An 18,792-nucleotide genomic window follows, 5' to 3' on the forward strand; every position below is an offset into this window, starting at 1 on the left:
ACAATGACATACATACCTAGTTAGCCATTCTTTATATTAAATTCCCTTTCAAGTCTCCTGACTGGATTCTGAAAGAGTTTACAGTCTCAGCCCAAAGCTACACTTTTGAAGGGCTTTCTTCCTTAGTAAATGGTACCAGTGAACCTCTCGCCATTCCCCGCCCAGTGACTCAAGCCCAATGTCTGGGCATCATTCTTACTTTTCCTGTTCTCTAAACTCCCTTATGCACTCAGTGAACAAGGCCTATAGATTTGGCTTCCTGCACATTCCTTCTATCTGTCTGCTTCTTTTCGTCTCCACACCCACCACCATAGATCAGGCCATTGCCTTATAACTGACTGCCCCACATTTCTATAGCTCCTCAATCTGTTCTCCCACTGTAGCTCTAGAGATGTCTCAGAAACATTTTCCAGATAAACGCTTTCTGAAACATTCCAAATCCTTAACATAATTTATAAGTCTTTCTGTGATTTGACTTCCGTTTCTGCACTTCATTTTGAAATATGTTCCTTGCTCCTTTAACATTTTTTCTCAGTTGTTAAATGTGCCCTGCTTTCTTTGTGCTCTTGGCATAAACTCTTCCTTCTCTGCAGAAATCTCCCTTTTCTCCTAGATAACTACTACATATCCTTGAAATGTTGTATAAATATCACTTTCTCAGAGATGGCATTTCTGACCTCCCAGACCAGATCATATTTCCCTATTTGTTTCTATAGATTATTGAACATCCACTTTTTAACTACAATATTCAGTAAATTTGTAGCTGTATACTTGTCTTCTTTCCAAGATGGTCAGGCTCATATAGGCAGGGGCTGTGTTTGTATTGTCCAGCACAATATCCGTAAGTGTTCTTTCTAGCACAGTAGATTGTCGACAAATATTTGCTGCATTCAGTTAATTTCTGTTCTAGGTATTTTACCATAGGACCTCTGAAATGATTACAGAAGACACCCATTTCCTCACATGCACTAGATTCCTTCATGGCTGACTATTACCTCTTAAACCGGAGGCTTCTTTGGTTTATTCTCACATCTCCTGACACCAGGTCTCCCTTTATGGGTTCTCACAGTAATTGGAGGAGACTGAATGGAGAGTAGACTGACTAGAATTTATTACCTTTAATTGGACTGGAGACCCAACATTACTCCCTCCTACATTGTCAGAGAGCTCTGTAGTGTCACACAAGTCTTCCGAGTACCTGATGCTAGGTGCATCTTTGTCCTTGTTTTATTTAACTCAGGTAACCAATGAAGGGATGCTCCTCTACTTCTCCCATCCAAGTACTAACCAGGCCTGACCCTGCTTAGCTTCCGAGGTTAGAAGAGATTGGGTGCATTCAGGGTGGTATGGTTGTAGACTATTCCTCTACTTCTTTTTTAAATGTTTTATTATTTCTTTATTTTGGGGGGAGAGAGAGGACGAACCATGAGATCACGACCTTAGCCAAAATCAAGAGTTGGCTGCTTCACCAGCTGAACCACCCAGGCACCCTGACTGTTCCTCTACTTCTAATAACCAGTATGTTACTCCTCCACTCAAAGCATCAATGTGCTAGTTTTTCTGTAGTTCTCTGAAATGTAGCCATTCTTCCTCAAGTGACAAAATATAGGGGAAAGTGTTGGGAGGTGGACTAAAACATTGATGAATGGGCCTTAAGAAAATCTACAATAAGCAATAATGGAGAAGGCAGATAATGAAAATAGAATATGAAAATGAGCACAAGAAGACCCATGAAAGCATATGACCACAATCTGCTGGAGGAGCAGACCTGAGGAAATAGATTAAATAAATCCATTTTGATTCTGGTTACACTTCCAGGGAGATAGCTGCATTTATTTAAAAAACCCAAACAGACAATAAAACAACCTGAAGAGCTTTCTTTTCTTTGTATCTTCTAAACAGATTTGACCCAAGATGGACATTTTCTCCGAGAATAATATATCTTTTTTCCTTCAGCTCAAAGTTTTACCTTTTGGATTGTATTCCACACACGTTCTTTATCGTTTCTTCTTCCTTCAAGGGTGTCCATAGCATCTGCCATTAGTGACTGCAGCTGTGGCACCAAGATAAAAATTATCAGCATGGAATTCACACAGAAATGACTTCTCTAAATACACAGATTAAAACCTAATTAAAAAATCATTTGTACGCTGATGATTTTATTACTCATCTTTCCGACAATGAACACCGCCACCTCATCTTTGCTTCAGTCATTACCAAGTATTATTGCAGATATAAAATATTGTAACAATGGAAAGATTCTTCTTGAGGATTTGTAGAAAACATATAGGTTTTAATGTAGTAAGTGTTGCTGTTTTGTAAAAAACAGATTTGGGTTGTAAAGAATGAAGGCGGTAGTTAATTCTCTCAGGAAATGGCATGTAGTACATGAGCGCACTTTAGTATTTTCTCCTGAGGCTAATGTATCATAATTCTAGGCCTCATGCAAAAGCTCACCCGAGGACAATACTAAAATTGTGCTGTTTTATTGCATTTTAAAGGATCTAGCTCATTTAAGTTCTTTTACTATCCTTTTATTTCCTAAAATTTCAAAATAACCAAGTTGCCTTTTTGAAAGGCAAGTTTAAAAAAGTCCACCCTTTGCCCCAAACTGCCTTGTCCCAATTGAAAAGAATCTGATCTACATGCTACGTATGCGGTTGTAAGGTAATGAAGCTGCATCGAGCCATGCGATATTCAAAGCTAGAGAAGAAAGTTCTCTAAAAAAGAACAAATGTCAGTTCAGTTCACTGTGCCATCAAAGAGTATGAACCCTTAGATAATCTCTCTGTACTTTAGATATTGCAGAGCTTAAGCAGGAGGGCAGAGTTGAGTCACTCAAAACTCTTCTACTGAGCAGTCACTGTTTATATAGCACCATAAAAGATATTACCAGGATTTATTTTCTAGGTTAACCTATGCTTGGAAGTTGGAAAGTAAAATCTATTACTTAAGGTGATGAAATCTTGTAAGATACATGATTTTTAAATATTTGGCCTGTACATGTACGTCCATATACATTACATTTTTTTCTAGTAGGCATATAAATTATGAAAATACCCCTGAAATCCTATTTTCCAAGGTTTCAGATAATGGGATATTGCACAACATGTGAGTAAGGGATGTCAATAATGCTAGTTTGATGCTCTGTGTATATATTTGGAAATGTAAGTATTTCCAGAGGAAAAAAAAAAAGCTCCAGATAGGTGGTTAAGAAGACCTAAGTGCAGAAAACTCCCCTGTATTTTTCATTTAAATCTTGAGTGTGCTTTTTAGGAAGACAGGATCAACACTGTGCCAGCTTCTTAAATTAACATTTTCTTTGCTTCCTCTTATCTCAGAGGAGCATTAATCATCTAAAATTGGCTATAATATGCACTTTGAAAACTCCATACTTACTGCACTCCTGAATGCGTTATGAATGGAAGGATAAACACTTAGCCTTTTAGAAGGTGCTCCACTGCGCACAACCATAAAGGTTTACAAAGTATTATTGCCGGTTTTGATTTAGTAATTCCTTGATTACTAGACTCCCTCCCCCCACAGTTTAATACTTTGGTACGCATAGTTTTATCATTCAGCTAGTCAGACCCTTTTATATACTTTGAATATCAGTATTTATAATACCTTTTTATAGGGTCAGATGAACATTATAAATGTTGGCAGTTCACTTCTTGTTGGATTAATTTGTTACAACTTTAAAAGCTCAAAGAGGGAGGGTTGCTTTAGTTATCTGAAAATTACAGGTGATCGGTTTGGGCTGTTCTCATCCTTGCTATGTGAATTCAATTCAGGTCTATAATTAGTTTTAGCTACCTTCAATTAAAGCCTCAAAGTAAAGAGCCCTCCCTTACAACACATTAGGATTTCCATATACAGTGAATTTTACCTTTCCTCGAATGGCCCTCACATTGGTTAGTAATAGTTTTACAAATGAGGAGCCATCATTTCTCATATTAATTATGGTTATAATAGACACATCTGTTTGAAGATTGTTTCTGTGAGATAGTCCATCAACTGATTTTTGACTGGCTCTGTGTTTTCTGAGTTAATTGGTCAATTCAGTTAAGAAAAAAAAAAGCCATTTGTCTAACTACATTTTCCCTTGCAATGAAACAACTGTTTTATCTAAATGTACCAGTGTGTGTGTGTGTGTGTGTGTGTGTGTGTGTTGGCACTACCAACATATATGTGATGCTAGAAGTGAATAAGAAAACTAAAAAGACTATTTCATAGGGTTGTTTTTTATATAGTAATTACTCTTGTCCTCTCTACTTTCCCTTACAAGAAAATTATATACTAACCCATCTGGGAGTTTAAGAAATAATTTATCAAAATTATATTTTATTTAAAGCAAAAAGCCTGACCCACAATATGAGTAGTCAGCCCTTTTCCATGTTTTTACACATCACAAAGTTCTTAATATAAAAATGGAGGCTAGTCGACATGAGCAAATAAAAGACAGAAACACATCTTTCTACATTTTCCAATTTCTTTATTAAAATGCCTCAGGAGGGTTGGGCAGGTTGCCCTCAGACTACATTGATTCTCACAATTTTGTTTTTCAGGACATATCATTCTTCTGTTGGCTGGGGGCCTGTGAAAGCCTTAAACAAAGAAAAACACTTACCAATTCCGTCTCCTCTTGACTGATGTCCTGTAGATAGGGAATGGTTGCCAGCTCCGCCATTGCTTGATTGATCACCTGGGACTGCTCCTTCACTCTCTGCAGCCGGCTCAGGAGGCTGGCATACTGCAGCTTCTCCATCACACCCGAGCACCCGTGGAAACTCCCCTAGTCTCCCAGTAAAAGGAAATGTTTTAGACCAAAATCATGGAAATAGACCTCTCCCTAGAGATTGAAGTCAGGGATTATTATATTTACATCCTTGGAAGCGATGGCTACCTAACACAAATAAGTATTTCTTTCCATTATTTTAGAGAATTGTCTGCACCCTTCCTTCAAACAGATGAATGTACAAAAAGGAAACGCTTTGCAAGACTGTTGAGAAGGATGTGCAGGTGGCCCTGTAGAAGGAATCTGGGCTGAGGGGAAAAGAGGGGACTGAAATCGAATGTGTTCCACTCTCCCAGTGGGGATCCCACAAAGTTGTGTTCATTTAGAGAGGGTGACTTTATCTATGTCACCAAGGCATCATGGGAGCTAAGAGTTGCCTACTGTCTTGTGTATATAAAAGAATACTTTTTATGCAAGTTGAATCCTGAAAAATGTTATGCATATTGAATTCTGTCTACCCTAATGGCTAAAATTAAATCTGCTTTTACCTTTAGTTCTCACTGGATGGCCTTGGACTCTGGTTCCCCTCCTTGTGGTATTAGAGCACTTGATTCTGGCTCCTTGGACCATCCCAACAACTGACACAATCCATCCTGAAATAGGCTCCGTACACATTTGTAAGGGCCAGCCCCTCCCCCATGAATCTATTGGTATTTTGGGCTTTCTTAAAAATGGGGCACACTTTTAATAAGGTGTGCCAGTCAGCCATAAAACAGGAGACATGACCTTCTCTAAAACTTCTAATACAAATTGTAATGCTTGATGGGAAAAATAAAACATCACAAAATTCTCATTTATATTTAGGAAAAAGGGGACAGAAGGGTATCTAAGGATTAATATAAAAGCTTTGAATTTCTGCTGTATTTGGAGGGTGATAAGAAGTGGGAAGTCACAGGAAGATATAGTTTGGCAACTGCATTCCACATCCTGGTGCTCAGAAGAGTAAGTCTGGATGACTGGTGTTCCTTTATAACAGGGTTCCTCCTTGACCACCTGTACAGGAATCATGAGGTTTTGTTAACTGTGCAGAGTACTGGGCCTTACAAGGTGAATCACTATCTCTTGATATGTTGCCCTAGAAATATGATTTTTAGCTAGGTTCCCCCCCATATTCAAATATCTCAAGTTGAAGTTGAACAAACCACCATTTTAAAGCCTAATATTTGAACAAAGGCTATTTTAGTTTGTGTATGTTTATAGAACAGATTTTTCTCTCCAGACATTAGAGAAGGCAGACATGATTTTTTCTTCTTAAAATAGAATCTCTTCTAAAAAGAAAAATTATTAGAAACTAGCGTTACTAAAGAGCATCTGAATTTCAACTTGCATGTGGAAAGCAGTTCTTTCTGAAATGTCACATTCGTGTTTTGATGGACACTGACCTCTAGAAGTTGGCACTCTTCTAGCATCTTGGTAGTATAGGAAGGTTGAGGAGCATTACATTGTATATGCTGTATATGCCTCCCTAACACTTATCTGTGCCATTTGACTAATGCCCTTCTATCTCTGCTAATTTGTTTTTCTTGATTAATCATTTATCTGAAAACCTGTGAGCCTATAGGAGTGATGATTGCAATTGTGGATTTGGGATCCCTTCTCTGACTTGACAAAATAGCTAGCCTACCCATTTAGTTTAAACATGTAGCTAAACAATGGGACACTGTCAAATAGAGGAAAGCAAGTTGCAGGAGAAACTGTTTTCTTTCTGAAGAAAAATTGCTTTCTTTGTTCTTCTTTAAAATAAACAATGGGGCTCATTGTAGGAAAGTGGTGTAGTGACTCAACTCCAAAGAGCAGAAACAACAGCAGTCTGCTCGGGAACATAATCTATCAGTGTAATTTTCCAAAACATCAGGAAAATAAAAATAGTGGAAGGCAATGGTGCTTTGTTAGCTTGATTGCTGGATGCATAACAAAACAGGAAGCGCTCCATACAAATCAGATTCTAGGGAGAGAGCATAGTTGACTGCTAATCGTTACCTATCCTCCCCCACTACCTTAAGCCAATGCATTTTTAGTTATCAGGGGACTATAAGTTAATATTTTACCTATACAAGATGTGGGTTTTTGAGAGACATAGTGAAAAAGAGATACCAATTGATATCTAACGCCAGGAGGAATGTTTTGATGCTGTTTCTTTAAGAAAATAAAGGAAATAATGAAACATGAAGGAATTAGGTTAAACATCTAATGTTACCAAAAGCTAAATCTAAAGGGAAAGTAGCCCTCCCAATGAGACTTCAGGAGTGATCAAAAGTGTCCTTAGCTGCTGGAAAGAGTGTAATAAAGTGGCCAAGACTGAAGCTAAAACCTCATACAGGTACAATGAAGGTTAGGTAAATATCAAGTGCAAATGAAAGCTTCAGTCCGAGAATTGCCTAGATTTAACAGCAGGTATGGTTAAATGTTTGGCAAGTAAGTGGTACTATATAATACCATTAGAAAGCAGAACCCAAGTAAATATATTTCCATTTGACATACGTGTAGAATCATTAATTGCAAAAAAGGGGTAGAAAACGCATATCATTGTTCATTTCAAATGTGTATATGTAAACATTTTTTATGCTTCACTTGGAGGAAATTAAAAGTAAAATTAATGAGGTATTAAAACATGGTTAGGTCATTTTTTGGCAAGTCAGGCTGTGAAGAAGGCTTCATGCATGGCGAGAGATTTTATTATTTTAACTCTTTAACATTTAGCCCAGGAAGCACAGTACATAAGGTTTGAAACTGACAGCAGCCAATAAAGTTAATGAATGGAAAAGCACAATGGCATATGGTAGCATGTGAAATAATTAGGACAAGGATCCAGAGAAGGAAAAATACCATTAGAGCAGAGCTACTGGTTGAGTGGGGTTGATGTTAAATGGGATTAAGAGCCACCGGGTAGGAAGGTGGTAGAATGTTTTAGATTATAACTCTTACGGTACCAGAATCATTCTTGTTTGGCCATGTGTTATTGTTGTATGCCTAGTAAAGGAATCTATAAAGATAAGGAAACTGGGGTCAGAGTGTAAGGAGAATCATTGCCTGACACACAGAAAACCAGGAATGTCCTTGTCTCCTTCTACCGTCTCGTGGCAAGAGATGAAAATTCATGTTCCCTGGGAAGCCCTACTGTGGTGAGTAGATTCACTCCATGGCTGGAGATGACACTTCTAATCCTGCCTTTGTGAATAGATCTGAGCACATTAGTGATCTAAGGAAAAAAGTTAGAAATCTGTAGGACACTCACACAATCATTTTAGAGGAACATATAATTTCCAAGTATACAGCTTGCATAAAGAAAAACAAAGGTCTATCAAACTGTCCTTTGTCAAAACAAACTAAAACCAATACAAATAATTTAAAATCCTGAAATTTGTACTGCTTTACAAAGTGTTTCAACATGGATTATGTACTTTTGGTCTCCAACAACTCTGTGAGGTGGGCCTGGCAGATATCAGCTTATTTAATAAATGAGAAAAAATAGCTCAGAGGTTAAGCGACTTGCCCTAGGGTTACACAAAGCATAGCCTTGGACCAAAGTCTTCATCTGTAGGTGTCACAAGTGAGGGTAACAACTAATATGAACAATGCAATACCTAAACATTCAAGTGGACAGCATTTGATATGTGACAAGTAAAAAAAACACATACTTCAGGGAATCTTAAAAACACTGTTGAGTGTTTCTTGGGTCACGGTTAATGGCAAAATGTAGCAATAATTTCTACTTACCAACTCATTACTTGCTTCATTAAGCTAGGTTACCTTCGCAGCCAATTTTATTCAGTCCTGCTTTATGAAGCTGTAGTTGGACATACAAGAAAAAGCCTAGAGGCCAATATTTGGATATACTTGTGGTTCCTGGGTACCTTCTGGCTCACTTGCTTCAATTCCATTGCATCCATATTTGAGATAATCTTCTAAAAACTATTTTGGAAGATTCCATTTCCCATAGAGTTAACCTAGAAATGTTGATAAAATGCCTTGCACGTAGCAAAGTGGTGCTGACTTATTTTAAAGAAGACTGAGGGATTATTTCGATGCTAAGAATTTTAGTTGTGGTTTTCAAATATCCTTTATGGACACATGAAGATACATGCACATACAAATTTATAAGTGGATAGAATGCCCTTTGAAACGTGAGAAGAAAATGAGTGAAGAATATTTAAAAAGTGTGTGATATCTAGATAGGCCCAAAGTGCATACACAACACACTGTGAGATATGAACTGGCAAGAGGTGATGTGGCCAGTGCCCTGACAAGTAATAAGGTATGGCCACTGTTGCCCCAAAGAGCCAGGGCACCAAGAGATCACTTCCACAACTTTCAGCTCTGCTAAGCTAACCATGGCTCTGCTAGGCTAACCATGAACTGAAGAGGTGAAATAATGCTGTATGGTGATGGTTTTTGTTAGCAAAGATTCCACTGCTTGCAAGGGTCTGGTGATGACAAGGATGATGTACGCGGGTCTCTAACCGAGGTTGGTGATGGTGTGTGTATGGCTGGAGGAGGTTATGATAGAGGGTAAATTGGAGAACAGGACCTAAAATTTGTGGTAGAGCCAATGAGATTGCTATAAACTGAAAGTTTGTATCCACCCATCCAAATTCATATATTGAAGTCCTAATCCTGGGTGTGATGGTATAGTGATGGGGCCTTTGGGATTAGACAAAGTCATTAGGGTGGAAGCCTCGTGATAGGATTGATGCTCTTATATGAAGAGACACCAGAGAGCTTACTGTCTGCCACGTGAGCACACAGATAGAAGGTGGCGCCGATTGCAAGCCAGGAAGAGGGACTTCATCAGAACTTGAGCATGTGGCACCCTGATCTTGGATTTCTAGCCTCTAGAACTGTGAGAAAATGGAAATGGATTTCTTCTTCTTCTTCTTTTAATTTTTTAATGTTTGTTTATTTTCGAGAGAGAGAAACAGAGTGTGGGTGGGGGAGGGGCAGAGAGAGAGGGAGACACAGAATCTGAAGCAGGCTCCAGGCTCTGAGCTGTCAGCACAGAGCCCAATGTGGGGCTCAAACTCATGAGCCGTGATATCATGACTTGAGCCAAAGTCAGACGCTTAACCGACTGAACCACCCAGGCACTCCTGGATTTCTTCTTAGTAGAAATATAGGAGAGATAATTGAGTGGAACGCAGTTATGGGGAGGGGGGGAGCTATGTGGTAGGAAAATCAGTAAAAATGTGCTTTTGTATTTGTAATGCATAGAATTACAAATCGTGCAAATAGATTAGGGGTTTTATAGCTTTTTAAAAATGCTGAATAATGTTATTGAGCAGATAAACTGCTGAACAGATGTTAAGTAGCTGTTTGTGATGACCCCCTTGGTTCCCCTTGTAAGGTAAGAACATCAAATCAATGATGTAATACAAAAGCCACAAAAAGAAAATTCTTCAAAATTTCCAGCTTCTAGGCCTTTTGAAAAATATTTTAAAAGGGGAAAATCTGTAGTCTTTATAGCCTGTTAATGGGAAGTTCCCTTTATGAACTTTCAGCATAATGGCTTACATTTTGTAAAACAGTACAGCATAATTCAGGTCTTATTTTGGGCTTTTTAACACTGAAAAGTAGAAAGGGCAAATTTTCCCTGGATCAGAAAACTTACCTTAGGGGTGTACAAAGATCAATTGCCAACTCTTAGGGTAGTATCCAATTTAGAAGTGTGGTGCAGAGGCACTAGCTTGAAAATTCCGAATTCTTGTGTACGTAACAAAATAGTTACGTATAATAGCCCAATATATGAAGTAGGGAAACACTGTGTTCACTAAAAATGTGTTGCTGATTTGAAGTGACAAATGTACTGCAAACTTGAATTAGATATCAGGAAGGCACAAAGAAAAATCTCTTTAAAGAGACACTAGCCTAATAAATTCTAGAAATTGCATAGTGTAGCATTGCAATATGTTTTAAAATATATATATAAATATACACACACACATATATATACATATACATATATATGTATATATATGTGTATATATGTGTATATATATGTGTATATATGTGTGTGCGTGTGTATATATATATATATATATATATATATATATATTTTAAAACATATTGCAATGCTACACTATGCAATTTCCAGAATTTGTTATGTGTATATATATATATATATGTGTGTGTGTGTGTGTGTGTGTGTGTGTGTGTGTATATGTGTGTGTGTATATATATATTTTAAAACATATATACATATGTATATATATGTGTATATATGTGTGTGTGTATGTATATATATATACATACATATACATATGTTTTTTTAAAATATGAAATTTATTGTCAAATTGGTTTCCATACAACACCCAGTGCTCATCCCAACAGGTGCCCTCCTCAGTGCCCATTACCCACCCTCCCCGCCCTCCCACCCCCAATCAACCCTCAAGTTTATTCTCAGTTTTTAAGAGTCTCTTATGGTTTGGCTCCCTCCCTCTCTAACTGTTCTTTGTTTTCTTCCCCTCCCCCATGGTCTTCTGTTATGTTTCTCAGGATCCACATAAGAGTGAAAACATATGGTATCTGTCTTTCTCCGTATGACTTATTTCACTTAGCATCACACTCTCCAGTTCCATCCACGTTGCTACAAAAGGCCATATTTCATTCTTTCTCATTGCCATGTAGTATTCCATTGTGTATATAAACCACAATTTTTTTATTCATCAGTTGATGGACATTTAGGCTCTTTCCATAATTTGGCTATTGTTGAAAGTGCTGCTGTAAACATTGGGGTACAAGTGCCCCTATGCATCAGCACTCCTGTATCCCTTGGGTAAATTCCTAGCAGTGCTACTGCTGGGTATAGGGTAGGTCTATTTAATTTTTTTGAGGAACCTCCACACTGTTTTCCAGAGCGGATGCACCAGTTTGCATTCCCACCAAAGTGCACAAGAGTTCCTGTTTCTCTACATTCTCTCCAGCATCTATAGTCTCCTGATTTGTTCATTTTAGCCACTCTGACTGGCGTGAGGTGGTATCTCAGTGCGGTTTTTGTTTTAAAATATATTAAAACAACCCAAATCATCAGCTAAACTTTGCTTGGTTTTGCAGATGAGATTTACCATGAATGCTTCTGAAATCTTCCAATATTTGCAATATTTGCACCATAAACTTTCCATACTTTTGGAATTGTCTAAAATTTGTGCTTTGGACAAATATAAGACACTCATATACCTACATTCAATTGGGTGCTTCTAATAAAGTCCAGTATTGGCAAGATCCGCTTCCCCATTGTCTCCATGTGCCTCACTGTGTCTTCTTTGGTCAGCAGACCGAAGGGAGTTTTATGTTCTAAAAATTGTAACAGTAAACTTTTATACTATTTTTCCAGACTTTCATTTCAAAAATGCTTTCTTTGGCAAGCTATATACAGATATCTCAACCTTAATAGATATGAAATCTTTAGTGTAGAAACTAGTACCATCCCTAGACCACATGCATAACAATGAAAGATCTATGAGGAGAAAGGCAGAGGAGACATTGCCCTTTCGAGACTATCATTTATTCATTTTGTTGTGTTTCCTGATTGAGAGATCTAAGAGACAGCCTATAACAATTCATCTCTCTCTGCAGAGTGTTTTTCCTGACTTGTGAAAAAATGTTGTCATAAATGTGTCTGATTCTTGTTTTGTTCCTCCCAGGTATTATTCAAGTGTGCAGATCCCATTGACTTTGAATGTGGCTTGAAGTTGAGATAAACCTCGGAGGATAGAGTGCCAGATAAAACACAAATCCTTAATTATGTGGGTAGAGCTGAAGGAATAAATTTAACCTGGTCATGAATTCTGCCCACAAATCTGAGACTTCGACTCCATGTGAATATTTTCTTCATTTTTGAAAGTTTCAACTAGAATTACTGAATACCATTTAACTGTAATACTCTTCAGGAGATCTAAGCTCTCGGTTAATTACATGAGAATGGAACAAATATCAGTACAAAAGCAGATAATCCAAGTGATTTAAAGTTGTCATTGGCTATATTTTTTATTTTGCATAATACGTTTGTCGGATAATTTCCTTCTACATTTGCTAACTGATAAGAACAAAAACTTGTATTCTTTAAGTGCTTTATGTTTAGGCACTTTATGTTTAGTGCTATGGGGGTGAGATGGTTGGAGTGAGGGAGGCAGGCACTCTAGAATTGCATTGGTCTTGGGGGAGTCTGAATCCCAGGTATTGTTAACTAATCCACAAAGAAGACTGGAAGGAGTTAATAATTACCCAACAAACATTTTTTGGGGTCTAGCACTACTATATGCTAGGCCTTGTGATGAATAAGATTTGCTGAAGAATGCACAGTTCCTGCCTTAGAACAGCACTGAAGGATAATAATAAGTCCATGTGATTTACCTGTAAATGTAGGCAGCTTCCTACTTGATAGTTTTTCCAAAAATTTTCCATCTTCTTTGTCTTTGAACCCAAGAGTCAAGAGGTATTGTTGGGCAGGAAAAGATGACCAGTCAGCTGTCTGAGGCAACATGTGGACTCCTTGAAGATCTGAAATACAATAGGAAATGAATTAAAGGCTTTGATATCAAAGGGTATTTTCCCCCTAAATTTCAGGAATTGTACTTGGAAGGCATTATAAATACAAATATTAGAGGCACAGTAGAAGTATATGCATCAAAATGTCAAATGCATGATATATCAAAATTTTATTATGGTACGTATTTCATTATTTATGCTTTTTAAAAAATATAAACATACACAGAGCATAGTAGTAAAATATGGTTAGATTACATGGATCTCCTTCCATTCAAGATAATAGAAAGTTCAGGACAAGCTTGCAGGCTTAATATTTTTCTGTGTGCTTTTTTCAAGAGAATTTGATTTTTCTGTTCATAGTTTAAGATTTAAAGAAATAACGTTATATGAAAGGAAAGAGAAAAATTGCCAAGTGAGAATTAAAATATAAGACTAATTAGTTACCATCCCTTCTGTAGTTGAAGAAAATTTGAAATGACAAATATGCTGATTTTTGTAATTAGACTTGGAAATAATTCAAGTGTCATGAAAATGGTTGCAAAACAAACTCATATACTTAATGACCATGAGAACTAATATTTACTGAGTACTTATTTTCTACCTTCCCTTGTTCTAAGTACTTTGTGCACATTTTCTTTTTAAATCCTCATGATAGCTTTACAAAATTGGTGCTATTGTCCCCATTTTGTGAACAGAAAGTTGAGGGACACAGATAGGATGTGACTTACACAAGAACACAGCCTGTAAGTGGACAAAGCGGATTCATCCTTGGCAGTCTGACTGCAGAGACCGTGGACCTAACCCCTGCACTCTGCTTTAGGCTTGCTTGGCTCTGGATTACTTTTGAGATACGGACAAATGTCAACTATGGGGTTTTGGTGGCCAGATTCACTTAAATCATTTCCATTCTGAGTGATAACGCTTTGGTTAATTGTAATAGACTTCACAAATGAAGGATGATGAACAGAGGGTTTAATGAGCTCTCCTGACTTAACACTGCCAGAAAGGGAAAATGATGCAATTCCAAATATCCTTCAGTTATGATTTGGTTAAAGGTCAGTTTTTAATGTAGAATCAGAACTGAAATGGTAATGATTCAAATACAGCCTTCATTATTTATCTGTAATATGCCTTTAAAAAATAATAGATACAGAAACCATGAATGTTTTTATCCACCCTCTCTGGCATACTCCATTCCTATTTTTAGCTGCAGAACCCTTTGTTCAAACTAAAATTTACTGAGAAGCCCAGTATACATATATGTTTTAAATATAATTTATTGTCAAGTTGGCTAACATACAGTGTGTAAAGTGTGCTCTTGGTTTGGGGAGTAGATTCCCATGATTCATCACTTACCTACAACACCCAGCGCTCATCCCAACAAGTGCCCTCCTCAATGCCCATCACCCCTCTTCTTCTCTACCCTCCCCCCCCATCAACCCTCAGTTTGTTCTCTGTATTTAAGAGTCTCTTATGGTTTGCCTCCCTCCCTCTCTGTAACTATTTTTTTTCCTCTTCCCTTCCCCCATGGTCTTCTGTTAAGTTTCTCAAGTTTCACACATGAGTGAAAACATATGATATCTATCTTTCTCTGACTGACTTCACTTTGCATAATACTCTCCAGTTCCATCCACGTTGCTGCAAATGGCAGGATTTCATTCTTTCTCATTGGCAAGTAGTATTCCATTGTGTATATAAACCACATCTTTATCCATTCATCGGTTGATGGGCATTTAGGTTCTTTCCATAATTTGGCTTTGTTGAAACATTTGTATAAACATTGGGGTATATGTGCCCCTGTGAATCAGAACTCCTGTATCCTTTGAGGACCCCAATATTTAAAGTTGATAAAAGTAGGGCTGTTCTGTTTGGAGCCTGGAACACCAACTACCCACCCGTGTGACCGTAACCCGTTCTACACCCTACATGCAATAGTCACCTTAAACCCTTCCACAGACCAACAATTTTTCAAAGCTCTTTGACACATTTTGGTTAATCAAATAAAGCATGGCTGTCAAATAGAGAGTTAACATGTATGCTTATTGAAAAAACCAAAATATCACAAAATATCTTTTAAACACAAACACAGAACAAAATATATTAGACATGCTTTAGTCTTTCTTTGGTGACTCAAGATCAGGTAATCCCTTGATGTTATTGAGAGCCAATATTTATCTGGCACTTCTGTGCTATACACTTTTCCAGGATTATCCTTTTCACTCAACAACTATGTAGGTGGGCCTATTATGATGCTCACCTTGCAGACGGCAAAACCAAAGCTTCAAGAAGAGTTTGCAAACTTGCCTAGGATCACACAGGGAGCAAATGGAGCCACCAGAATTGAAAGTCAGGCAGCTGGACATCAAAACTTGACTCTTAAAACTATCCCCATGACAACTGAGCCATGACAATAATCATTATTCTAAGAATCAATGGGAAGCGTGTTACAGAAGCACGGCAATGCCAATAAATAGATGGTTTTAATAGACATGATTCTAGATAGGACATTTCCTACTCTATCTAGAAAAGTACACAGCAAGCACAGAGTTCTCAGAACTAATAGAGTAACTTTTAGGTGCTTTAACATGCAGATTTAACACGGCTCTTTAGTTGGTGCTTGAATCACAAACTGCTTCTTTTTTAAAGACTGTCTCGTTTCTCTAAGCAAGGTGAAAATTGTGATTTTTGCATTTAAACTTCAAAGGTGCAGGAAGTTTCCTTGCTTTTGAAATCTTCTGTAGATAACCACAGGCACATCTTCTGCTTCCAGCCTAATACTGTCTAGTTGTATGTAGTAAGGGAAGAGTTCACCAGTTTGGCTGAAGTGGCCAAGAACCTGATCATGTAGAAAGGCAACTAAGTAAAAACAAAAAGGACACTAACTCACCCTTCTGATATATGATCATCATATTTTTAAAAAAAATTTTTTAACACTTATTTACTTTTGGGAGACAGAGAGAGACAGAGCAAAAGTGGGAAAGGAACAGAGAGGGAGACACAGAATCTGAAGTAGGCTCCAGGCTCCCAGCTGTCAGCACAGAGCCTGATGCGGGGCTTGAACTCACTAACCATGAGATCATGACCTGAGCTGAAGTTGGATGCTTAACCAGCTGAGCCACCTCGGTGTCCCTCACGTTTATTTCGATTGTGGTCATCATTTAGCATTCTATAAGATGCCTAAACTTATAAACTGTCAGCATTTTCAGGAATTAGCATACTCTGGAGATCAAGGCCAGAAGGTATGTGATCTTTGGCTACAGTTTGCTCTTTAACTTGGTTTTGCTCCCTGACTTACAAGGCCTGAGGCCTTCAGGCCATGCTGGGGATGATGTTGGGGGCTGTTCCAGGGAGACGTCCTTGGCGTCTTGGGTACCTTTGGAGGGCAAGAGGCCCCCTGAATAGGTGTGGATAAGCTTTATGTCTGCTCTGACCTCCACACAAACCCAGAGTATATCTAGACATAGAAGCTTCTGGATCCCAGGGCTGAAACTTCCTGTCAGCACCTGCTTCCAGCTCAGAGGGGGTTCCTGGCAGGACACCTTTAAAGCTTTAAGGCCTACATTGACAGAAACGATAGGAGGCTCCAGAGTACCAAAGTTCAGAAGTGATTAGGGTATGTTGTGCATGGGCTGGTGTTGGCAGTAGGCTTGCAAGAGGCATCTTGAGATTTGTCATTTTCTGGTGCAGCTCTATTGCCAGAAGCAGCCAGATGTTTGAGGGCTCAATTACATAAATAAATGGGGAGTTTGAAAGGTTGACCTCTACTTGCTCTTAAATATTTGGTGGATAAAGAGGAGAATGGCACTGATAGTGGCAGTGATTAGATTGACTAGTGAAACTAATGTTAGCAATATAGCTAATTTATCATAAAATATGCTTGCAAAAATAAAAGTATCTTCTGTTCCTTTCAATCCTCTGTTTTATCTCATGTGTTCCATCTATTATGAACTTTTAGTTGAAGTTTTAAGACATGAGAGGCCCCTACATTCAAACTGTTAAATTTAGAAAAAAAAATTTTTTTTAAAGTATCATTCTTATTCCATTTGTATGCAGAGTAAATTGCAGTTGTATGAACATTTAGCCTAGCAGGTGGTCTATGACCCAAAATGACAACATACTTACCAGATGCTGAATCTCATGTAACATTAATTTGAGTGCTAATTGTTCTCAATTTTATGCTCATAAACCTCTACCTACGTCCGAAAAGCCCTGTGCCCCTGATGGATATGAAAGTTAACCAGATTGTATTGTTCTTTGGTAGGAAAGTTGAACTGATTAAAAATGTTCGCTTTGCTTCTGTCATTCCAGAAGAAAACATGAGAAATAAATCCGTTAATGCATTCTTTTACAATTTATCACAATTAGAGGTGAAATTTAGATGACTATGACCAAATTTATTATTAAAAAATCAGTTTTTCAGGTATGATGCAGTTCCAAATTTTTGCCATTAGGAAATTGAATGCTTTAAAAAAGAATATCAAACATAGTTTATGCAGATTAAGTTTCTTGCAAAAACAAAATCTTTCAATTCTTTTTGAAAGATGTCTAACCTCAGCAAAAGAGGATAAAGTTTGCCCTTTATCAAGAACATTTTATTGTACCACAGAAGGCTGGTCTTCAGTGTTATTCATGTTTTCAGGTCTTCAAGTTATTCATGCAGTTTGACCTTCTGTACTGTTTCCCTCCTCCTTCTTCTCCAAGTCACCTTCCTGGAGTTCAGTGACAGTCTCTTCTCTTTCTACCTGTCTCTGTCTGTCTGTCTGTCTGTCTCTGTTTCCTCCTCTCTCCTACACACACACACACACACACACACACACACACACCCCTCCTGATTGCTCTTTCTCCCTTGCTCTTCCTGCCTTCTCATTCAGTGGTCTTCCAAGCTGTCCTTGGATCACTGATAAGTTCTTCATACTTACAGTCTTGGCGGCAGGGGGCTGGTCTCTATTCTGGTGGCTTTAGTGATTACTGCTAAACAAAACATTAGGGATGGAAAGTATAGTCTTACCTGAAAATCTCCACCCAATTCAAACACAGCGTTTCCAAATGCCTCCTGGGACATTGCTATTTGCTCATCCTTATAGAAATTACCACCAACAATGCAGCGAATACATTCTTCAAAAGTGATTTTTATAATCACCACGACTTCCTTCTTCCCTGCTTTTCACCAACGTGTTATAAGGATAACTATTATTCACCCAATTATTTGGGTTTAAAATCTGGAAGCTATCGTTGACTTTTCTTTCCTCTTATTCCCTGACATTTAGTGAGTCTCAAAACTAATTCAATTTGGCCATTATAATACATCTCATATTAACTCCTTTCTTAGCATAACCATTGCTACCGCCCTGGTCAGATTTATGATCATAACATCTGGATTACAGCAAACGTTTCCCAACCAACGTCACTGGTATCATTTCATGCCAATATATCTCCACACCAGCACCCAATGAATATTTCTGGAACATCGCCTTTGTGGTTGTCACATCCTTCCTCAGGAACTTCAGTGACTT

At 37.9% G+C, this 18,792-nt stretch overlaps 1 protein-coding gene across 4 annotated transcripts in view; it reads right to left on the reverse strand.

The window, feature by feature from the left end:
• Nucleotides 1-18,792, reverse strand: part of SPATA16 (spermatogenesis associated 16) — a 249,675-nt gene that overhangs the window by 34,761 nt on the left and 196,122 nt on the right. For 2 of the 4 annotated variants that reach the window (XM_025913870.2, XM_086674731.1), the window contains exons 7-10: nt 13,145-13,291; nt 11,973-12,085; nt 4,631-4,795; nt 1,970-2,053 (exon numbers count right to left, since the gene is read on the reverse strand). In XM_025913870.2, coding sequence (XP_025769655.1) covers nt 1,970-2,053; nt 4,631-4,795; nt 11,973-12,085; nt 13,145-13,291 — 509 coding nt within the window. The remainder of the gene's footprint in view (nt 1-1,969; nt 2,054-4,630; nt 4,796-11,972; nt 12,086-13,144; nt 13,292-18,792) is intronic. The other 2 variants (XM_086674733.1, XM_086674732.1) reach the window with 1 other exon arrangement.

The sequence above is a fragment of the Puma concolor genome, chromosome C2, assembly GCF_028749965.1.
Source record: "Puma concolor isolate L17-30 chromosome C2, mPumCon1.1.hap2, whole genome shotgun sequence".
Taxonomy (NCBI): domain Eukaryota; kingdom Metazoa; phylum Chordata; class Mammalia; order Carnivora; family Felidae; genus Puma; species Puma concolor.